The 10,000-nt window shown below is 50.2% G+C and overlaps 1 protein-coding gene across 3 annotated transcripts in view; it reads right to left on the reverse strand.

The window, feature by feature from the left end:
- The window catches only part of abr (ABR activator of RhoGEF and GTPase), a gene marked incomplete at its 5' end in the record, with an annotated part of 129,567 nt that overhangs the window by 43,718 nt on the left and 75,849 nt on the right, over nucleotides 1–10,000 (reverse strand). For 2 of the 3 annotated variants that reach the window (XM_084449437.1, XM_084449438.1), the window contains 5 exons: nucleotides 1,481–1,585; nucleotides 1,690–1,765; nucleotides 1,950–2,072; nucleotides 4,197–4,362; nucleotides 8,476–8,597. In XM_084449437.1, the coding sequence (XP_084305563.1) occupies nucleotides 1,481–1,585; nucleotides 1,690–1,765; nucleotides 1,950–2,072; nucleotides 4,197–4,362; nucleotides 8,476–8,597 (592 nt within the window). Of the gene's footprint in view, nucleotides 1–1,480; nucleotides 1,586–1,689; nucleotides 1,766–1,949; nucleotides 2,073–4,193; nucleotides 4,363–8,475; nucleotides 8,598–10,000 lie in introns of all 3 variants that reach the window. The other variant, XM_084449436.1, reaches the window with a different exon arrangement.

Raw genomic sequence — 10,000 nt, forward strand, 5'->3', positions numbered from 1 at the left:
ATTCAGACTTGGATTTGCAAATGGACTGAGTAATTTATATATATAGACAACCAGATTTTATACAGATAAAATATGGAATCCAGGGGTAGCCTTTAGATAAATTGTTTTATACAGATAAAATATGGAATCCAGGGGTAGCCTTTAGATAAATTGTCAGACTCATTCAGCAAAGTTGTCATTTAGTCAAAGTTCTATATAGATTAAATATATTTTTGTCCCCCAGCTGATGAAATCGAGGGAATTCACTTTTCCCATTGCCAAGTACATTTTGCTTTGTACATAAAAAAAAAAAACTCTGCTTGGTATCTCAGTAAAAGTATAGTCTCTTCTACTCAGGAGCCCGTCTACTTTCTAAATCCAGAGAGTTCAGAGCTTGAGGTGTTTATTAGCTCTTTTGGTGCCCAGATGCTGTCGAATGCAGCCAGATCCCCTATGGCAGAGGCACAGTGACTGTGTCAGTAACACTATACGGACAGCAGAGGAAGGCATAGACCGTGATTCAAGAATGTACTCCTGAAAGGAAACAAATTGTGTTGTGGACACATTTGAAATGAACATTATGTTATCATATCTTATTTATTTTTTACATTCACTACTTACTTTTGAATAAATGCTAAATACATTTTAGACCAAACAAAAAAATATGATGGGCCTACTGTATATACCGCCTCTATAGATAAATCTAAACTAGAAAAGCCCAATCCACTTACACATTCCAACTGTACATGCTGACGACATGCATCATGGGTGGGGGACGACAGCTTCACTGTGCACTTGTTTCCTTTGATGTAAGTGGCGTTATCTCTCTATCATCCGCAGAAACATCAAAACCTCATGGCAGTGGGTGTGCGTACTGTATGTCTGTGTGTGTACAATAAATCAAATGCCAGAGAGCCTCCATGCCATTTCCCGCACCCCAGTGTATGCTGGGAGTTCCCAGCAGCCTTTGCCAGATGGATTTAATGTCACCAGAATCCAAACAGTCAGGTCGGAGCTCCGCAGTGAAAACAAACATTCATTCAGCACCGGATAGCTCTGCCTGGCCACACCTCCACCCTCGGCCCAGCTCGGCCCAGCAGCCTGGCCACACCTCCACCCTCGGCCCAGCTCGGCCCAGCAGCCTGGCCACACCTCCACCCTCGGCCCAGCTCGGCCCAGCAGCCTGGCCACACCTCCACCCTCGGCCCAGCTCGGCCCAGCAGCCTGGCCACACCTCCACCCTCGGCCCAGCTCGGCCCAGCAGCCTGGCGGGCAGTGTGGCGCAGGTCATCACCAGATGAGAAACACATTGTAGCCTAGATTCTCTCTGAAACCCATTTATCTTTTTGTGCTGAGAAAGTCAGAGGCGCATTTGTGGCTTTTTAATTCAAAGCAGAGGAGCAGGGAAATGGGAGAGAGAGAGAGAGAGAGTGGGCGAGTGTGTGTGTGTGTGTGTGTGTGTGTGTGTGTGTGTGTACTGTACTGTAACTCTGCAACTCACCGTCTTTGTTACTGGTGACCGGGATGTTGTGGACGGTTCTGAGTTTGAAGCAGGAGCTGGTGAGAACCTGAAGTTCTACAGAGGTCAGCACACATGTCTGGAGGTCTGCAGAACACACACAAGACACACACACACACACACACACACAATCAGCCAGGTAACAGGTGAACGTATTCACGTGCACCGGTCGCAGAGTACGAGTTCACTACCTTTCTTTTGTAGTTTCTGGATGCTCTCCCTCCACTCTGACCTCTCGTAGTCTGAGGACAGGAGGAACAGGTAGCTCTGGGGACACACACACACACACACACACACACACACACAGACACACACACACTCAGGAAATGCTCCAACAAAGGCAGAAATAGCACTGCGGTACCGTAACATTACCAATGCCAACAGCTCCCTCCAGTGGCGGCGGTGCCACACTACGGGCTGGGCAGGGTGCTGGTACTGCAGCCTACTGTACCTTGCCATGTTTGTTGTGGATGCGGAAGGGGATGTTGGGCGAGTGTAACAGCAGCCAGGACTCCTGCTCGTTCATCTTCTTCCTCAGGCGCTCCACCACACGACTCTGACCCTTCAGGGCTTTCTACACACACACACACACACACACACACACACACACACACACACACACACACACACACACACACACACACACACACACACACACACACACACACACACACACACACACACACGTGCACACACACACACGCAATGGTTACATACTGTACATTGCGCTCCAATGACAAACTTCTAGATGGTAATTGACCAGCTGTGCTTTTGCCATATGTCACAGTGAATATCTGAATTATATTATTATATGTTCCATACAGTATGTTGCATGATGTTTCCATCCATCAATGGAAATGTAAGCTCAAGGACCCTCGGTCCAGAGAGCAGATCCACACCCATCCCTCCCCAGTGAGGCTGGTCAGAGCATGAGCACAGCTGGCTCAATCAAGGCCCCTTCCTGCTCCGACTACCCTCCCCTCCCCTGACCGCCTGGGGTTGGCCAAGGAGCACTGGTGTACTCTACACACACACACACACACACACACACACATACACACACACACATACATGCACAGACACAGATACACACACCCACACACATTCACTCACACAAATGCACGCACGCAGACACACACATGCACACACACACACAGACAAAGACACAAACACACCCACCCACAGGCACATACAGAGACCGACACACATGCACACACACACCCGGGCTCATACCCACACTGCACGCACACACACACACACACACACACACGCACACACACACACACACACACAGTTCCTGATCCCAGCATGTCATTTACCAGGGTAAGCCACTCCAAGCACTCTCCACACCGAGAGCCACAAACAAAGAGAGTGAGTAAGAGCCATTGTGTTGTGAGCAGAGGTGCCTGGAAACTGGGCAAGGTGACTTCCAGGGAAACGGTCATCTCTGCAGGACGTCTGTTTATATGACAGTCCCAACGAGACGCCTGCTGACCGGTGATCCCACTGCGCTCAGGCTGCTGCAATCAAGGAAAGAACTTCCCATGAGCCTATTGTTGCTAGCGTGCGTACAGGTAAGGGAGTGTACTGTACTGTACATCTGGATGATTCTAAACTGTGTGTGTGTGTGTGTGTGTGTGTGTGTGTGTATGTGTGTGTGTGTGTGTGCGTGTCTGTGCTTGTGTGTTGCTCACTGGTCATAGGGGAAATTGTAAGGAGAATGTTTTCCAATAACAACAGTGGTGTGATGAGGACATGAGGAGCCCAGCCTTGGTCCCTGGACCTTCAGACAGCCAGGCTACACTAACAAGCCTCTCAGTCAGACAGCCAGGCTACACTAACAAGCCTCTCAGTCAGACAGCCAGGCTACACTAACAAGCCTCTCAGTCAGACAGCCAGGCTACACTAACAAGCCTCTCAGTCAGACAGCCAGGCTACAGGCAGGGACACACCCAGGAGGCCTGGCCCAGACCTGGAGCCACCAACTCCATGGATGGATACATAGATTAGATAGGATAGATAGAGAGAATCGATAGATAGAGAGAATCAATTATCTATTGATTCTCTCTATCTAGAATCAATAGATAGATAGAATAGACAGCTAGATAGATCGATAGAGAGAATCGACAGACAGACAGACAGACAGACAGACAGACAGACAGACAGACAGACAGACAGATAGATAGATAGATAGATAGATAGATAGATAGATAGATAGATAGATAGATAGATAGATAGATAGATAGATAGATAGATAGATAGATAGATAGATAGATAGATAGATAGATAGATAGATGGATGGATGGATGGATGGATGGATGGATGGATGGATGGATGGATGGATGGATCGACAGACAGACAGACAGACAGACAGACAGACAGACAGACAGACAGACAGACAGACAGACAGACAGACAGACAGACAGACAGATCGATGTATAGATGTATAGATGGATAGATGAATAGATGGATAGATAGATAGATATGTAGACAGACAGACAGACAGACAGACAGACAGGCAGGCAGATAGATAACAGTGAGACTTTGCAATATTATCCCTCAAAGCCATGCTCCATGACTAGTGAGCAGACCACTACTCCGCTCTGCAAGACGGAACTCTGCATTCAAGCCCCCTGGGTTGAGATCCAGCTCGCCCACAGAGGAGGAAGGTAGAGGAGCAGGAGGACCCGTTTACCTTTTCCTTCTGGATCTCGCTCTTGATGACGGAGATCTTGATCTTCATGTCCTCGATCTCGTGCTCCGGCAGCACCTGGATGTGGGGGCAGGCGTCGGAGTCGTCCAGGGTCTGGAAGGTCAGGTCCGCCAGGGGGATGTACCACTTACACTCGTACTGCTGGTGCCTCCTACAGGGGGGAAGGGGAGGAGGGGGGTACAGTCAGGTCCTTGCGTGTGTAAACACAAAAGAGGAACGGAGCTCAGTGTACGTACAGTAGCTTGTGTGATTAGTGCCAATGTGCTGATGAAGGGCACATGTTCCCTGCTCTATACTGTAGAAGAATAGAATACAACGTTTATTTGTAACCCGCAATATGGGTTATGTGCAATATATGTGCAATATGTGGTATGTGGGATATGTGTTCTCTGTTTCTGTATAGAGGCAATCTATGTACAGTATGCGCAGCATTGAAGTCCAGGACAAATTTCCCTAAGAGGACAATAAAGTACAGTATATCATATCGTATCGTATTTTCCATGTGTAACAAGTACAGATACAGGTACATTGTAATTCTGGTAATCGCTTGTCCTTAAAGTATCTTATCAGTGCTAATCAGTTCCTAATTCCAGGCCTAGGTTCTCAGCTTGACAAAGGTTCACAAAGGTTCCTAAACTGGCAATTTACTATACTATCCGTCTAGCAGTCTATCTGTATCACCGTCATCTACCTATCCCATCCGATCATGGATGACTGTACAGTATGTGTCCATGATGTAGGCAGTGCAATTAAATTAAACATTCAAGTATGCAGTTGTGCATAGCGTTCAATTGTTTGAGTGCACACAACTCAGACAGCCGCTCAACACAGACAGAAAGGTAGAAAGAGAGAGAGAGAGGGAGAGAGAGAGAGAGAGAGAGAGAGAGAGAGACACACACACTGACTCCCAGAGAGGCGGAGTCGGGGGAAACCGCCCGCTCGGCAGGTCTACGCACGCGGCCGTCGGGACACACGTGTGTTCGCTAATGATGCATTCGCGTTCCTGCTAACGAGCTGGCACGGTCGCGTCTGGAGGGAGGCCCGTCGGCGGCTCATTAAGGGACCGGGAGGCGGGATTCGTCACGTCGCCAGTCTGTGGGCCTCGTCTCAGCGGCGGGGGATCGTTTGCGATGATGAGTTTTCGCTTGGCGAGTCAAGGGGGGACGGCGCTGGGCGGCGAACACTAATGTGAGTCAAGCGTCAATTTCAAATGTGACATATTATAATATTTAGTTAATATGTCAATGAATGCGTATTAAAATATCAGACAAACAGGAAGAGGGGAGGGTATCTGGGCGGGCCTTTTGTTGTTTCTCCTACCCAGCGACCCCCTCTTAGCCTAAAGACTAGCTCCCTCTCTCCATGTTTAATGAGACCCCCACCCCCCCTAACCTGGGGAGTCATCCCTCTTCCTTTGTAAGCAAGGCCTTTGTCTCCGATGGCTCCACAAGGTCTTCAAATCCCACTTGTTTTTGTACGTCTATGTACACACACACACACACACACACACACAGCCTAATCCCTAGCGCTGATAACAGGGTGATTAAAGGCCGTTTTAGACGAGGAGCGATATCCGCGCATTGTAATTCATTTTCAATGAGAGAGGACAGTCTGGGGCGGAGCGGCAAGCGGGCGTGACCCTGTGAAATTGTCGCGCGCGTGCTCGTTTCGTGCACACGCCCGCCCGCGACAAGAGCTGAATTGTAGTCAGCTTTCCCCGCTGCGCGCAGGACGCGTGCGTCCCCCGTTGATCCGAGCGAGAACGCAGGCGGAATATCGCTCCCCGTCTGAAACGGCCTTTAAGCAGCTATAGCACTCTCTCCATAACACGCACGCACGCACACATGCACGCACGCACGCACACACACGCACACACGCACACAATCTGCTGACAGGCGCTTGAAATGGCTCTGTTTGTGAATAATAATCAGCATAGCCAATCTCCTCCATCCAGGGCATTTCCACGGCCCCAGGCGCCTTATTTCACACCCGTTATTTACCATAATCAGAGGGATTAACCAGGAACATCTCTCTCAGTCCTCTGAACACACTGGAAAGGCTGCTTAAAAAAAACGCCAGTTATTGGGGAGGGACATATGGCTGGGGAGTCCATGAACACATTATGGATCCAGCCTGATGATAGCAGATAGTCTGGGGATAGAATGGGATAGAATGGGATAGAATGGGATTAGGCTCCTCACTGAGTTAACACTGATGATCAGGTCTCAGGCAGCCGGCTAATCCCCTAGACTAGAGGACACACACCACTGAAGCTGCAGCCCAGAGCAGTGATTCGGAGACCGCTAGCCGTGGAGACCCCCATACGCCCGTCGCTGCCTCGGTTTGTCCTTCGCGTGTCGGGCGGGCGGCCGGGGGACCGCCAACGCACCGCCGGCGACCGTCAATCACCATCAGGCCCCCAATCTGGCTGAGAACACTAACGGCCCCCGACAGGGGAGTGACACGGGGCCACTCGGCCACGGGAGGCAATCCTGTAAATGAAACAATTCATCTACGACGGCGTGGGCTGTCATTCGTATCGACTGGCCGTGACACACACACACACACACACACACACTGTATACATACAGTACTCTCTCTGTCGGTACTCTCGGTCTCTCTCTATCTCTCTTTGTATTTCTCTCTCTCTCTGTCTGTCTCTCTCTCTCTGCCTCAGGCTAAAACAACAGATTGAGTCTCATAATGAGATACACGTGCTTGCTGTACACTCCACATCTCACGACGCAAATCTATACAAAATAACACTTTTTCATTATTCTCAGTACTCCAGCCCTGCGTTCACACTGTGCTGATCAAAAGCACCCATTTCTCTTCACAGCACCAAAGGCAGAATACGAGAATAGGCTCCTCTCCGTTTCAATTACCGCCCTCCTCCTGACACAGACGCATCAAAGCGCTCGACGGCAAAATGGAGACAAGCTGTACAGCCTCGCTGTCTTTCTCTCTGACCCACTGTCACAGTTTCAACTATAAATGCCATCAGATATACGTATTCGATGAGAATAGCAATCAGTCAGACTCGCTATCGAGTTGAGTACAGCCTCAGGCCTTGTTTACACGTAGCCGGGGATCTGGGAAAACGGTGATATTTATCTGCGTTTGTACCTGTCGTTTACATGTAAACGGAGGTTTTAACCCACTGAAAACTAATGTACAGTGGAGATTTAGGAAAACTCTTTTCCTAAACTTTTTTCGTTTGCATGTAAACAGAGGAAGACGAAGATTTACGTCATGCGTCATACGTATGCGACAGAAAATGCATTGAGTCAGGTGTGCGACCTTTGTTTACAGTGTGTTTGCTCCTCTGACGTGCTCTAATAATCATGGATGCTAAAGTGATGTTCGTTTTATGTTAGTACAAAGTCTGTTGGTGTGTTTGCATTTGCAAATACAACTGCTTTATTATGATAACGTGTCTTCATGCTTCTCGTTACACTGCCGCCTACAGGCGTAGAGTGCTCTTGGTGGAGTATTTATGCGGGTGGCGGCATATTTATGCGGGTTTTATTTTTTTTAAACGGAGAGGGGGAAATATACAATGTACGTTTATGTAAATACCCGTGTATGTGTAAACAAAGCCTCGTAGTCCCTCTGTCCTGGCCGGAGGGTGGGGGAGGTTAATGTGTTTGTGACTCTAGGAGCCTCTATCTGTGTGTGTCTGCAGTAGAGATGCGAATATTGAGGATGTCAAGAAAATGCGCCTATATGAAAAGCGAATGAGCACGAACGGCTGGACATAATTTAAATACAATAACTTAATGTTTGGTGGGTTGGGTGCGGGTCTCTACATTTTAGAAGATAATTTCGTCGGGTGGATGATTGATGAGTGCACGCGGATTCAGGTGCGCTCAAACTCCATCTACGCATCTCTTGTCTGCAGGGAAGGCCAGTGCCCTCTATCAGAAGCAGACACCTGGAGCCTCGCTCTCTCTCACACACACACACACACACACACACACACACACACACACACGCATACGCACACGCACACGAACACGCACACGCACACGCACACACTCACTCACATGTGACAACAATGAAGGAAGGATTCATTGAGGTGTGTGTGTGGGTGCGTGCGTGTTTGCGTGCGAGTTTCTATGCATGCCATACATATGACAGTGTCGGCATGCAAGTAAATAAATAAAGGTTTAAAAAAATAAAAAATAAAATAAAAAAATGTGTGTTTGCGTGTGTGAGCGTGTGTGTGTGTGCGTGCGTGTGTGTACACGAGCCATAGACCTACCCGACGGCGGTCTTCTTTATCTTGGCGCAGAGCAGCAGGTCTGTGAAGAGGAAGGCGTGGCGCAGCTTGCGAGAGCCCTCTGACACCTCCACCAGGAAGCCATCCTTCACCAGCTGACGAGCCTGCAGGAAAACGCGCCGTGATGTCACTTCCCGGGACACGCCCAGCAGACGGAGCCCGGCCTACGTGCGTGAACGCGGACTTCCTCTTTTGGCTCGTGCTCCGCTCGCGTTTAAAGAGACACGGGAGGCACGGGGGCGACGAAAAGCTCGGGGGAAGAGGGAGAGGGTCTGAAATGTTCCTTTGCTTTTCGCCGCACGTTCATGTTCACTATGTGACGTGTGTCTCTGTCAGTGTTCAACACAAACTGCCCCTGAACTTTACTACCGAGAGGGATGGGGAGGTTGGGAGGGGGGGTGTTCAGGAAGTACTCCAGAGATCTAGTCTGACAACTGAGCCAGTCAGAGGATGAGAGGATGCTCTGTATCTGGGCTCAGCCATCTGGGAGGCGCTGAATCGGGCTCAGCTAGACCTGTGGTATCTGTCCAACTGGGTTGAGCCGTCTGGGAGGGGGGCTGAATAGATTCGGCCTCAGAGGACAGAGTTTTCTTTCTATTTAACAGGCAGCAGGCAGGCAGTCGTGAATGCAGCACTGGATGTGAAGCGGGGACAAATGGGGGAGAGAGAGAGAGAGAGAGGGAGAGAGAGAGAGAGAGGGAGAGGGAGAGGGAGGGAGGGAGAGAGAGAGGGAGAGAGAGAGGGAGAGAGAGAGGGAGAGAGAGGGAGGGAGGGAGGGAGGGAGGGAGGGAGGGAGAGAGAGGGAGGGAGGGAGGGAGGGAGAGAGAGGGAGAGAGGGAGAGAGAGGGAGGGAGGGAGAGGGAGGGAGGGAGAGAGAGGGGGAGAGAGGGAGAGAGAGAGAGAGAGAGAGAGAGAGAGGGAGAGAGAGGGAGGGAGGGAGGGAGGGAGGGAGGGAGAGGGAGGGAGGGAGAGAGAGGGAGAGAGAGAGAGAGAGAGAGAGAGAGAGAGAGGGAGGGAGGGAGGAAGGGAGAGAGAGGGAGAGGGAGAGAGAGAGAGAGAGAGAGAGAGAGGGAGGGAGGGACGGAGAGAGAGGGAGAGAGGGAGAGAGAGAGAGAGAGAGGGAGGGAGAGAGAGAGAGAGAGACCGACTCACTCTAAAAGTCCCCCTCCCTCTGAAAGAGGAGTGCTACCAAGAGGGAAGGCTGACAGGTTGAACGGAACAATGACGGCAGTGTTGGAAAGAGGGGGGGGAGACATCAAACGGGCCGCAGTGCACGCTGGGAGTGAGCGAAAGTGAGAAAGATCAAAAGACGGGAGGGGGGGAAAAAAGGGAGGGAGGGAGGGAGGAAAGCAGCTGCCGACGGAGCGATGGAGAATGTGGGAACGCGGAGAGAGGAAGAGAGACTCTGTGGCTTTTCAGCGACCCCAAACCAGATTTCGCAAAACACACAGACACACTTCCTCAAGGCTGACAGAGTATGGGGGGGGTCCCGCGCTGGCAACAGTGG

The sequence above is a fragment of the Borostomias antarcticus genome, assembly GCF_949987555.1.
Source record: "Borostomias antarcticus genome assembly, chromosome: 15".
Taxonomy (NCBI): Eukaryota; Metazoa; Chordata; class Actinopteri; order Stomiiformes; family Stomiidae; genus Borostomias; species Borostomias antarcticus.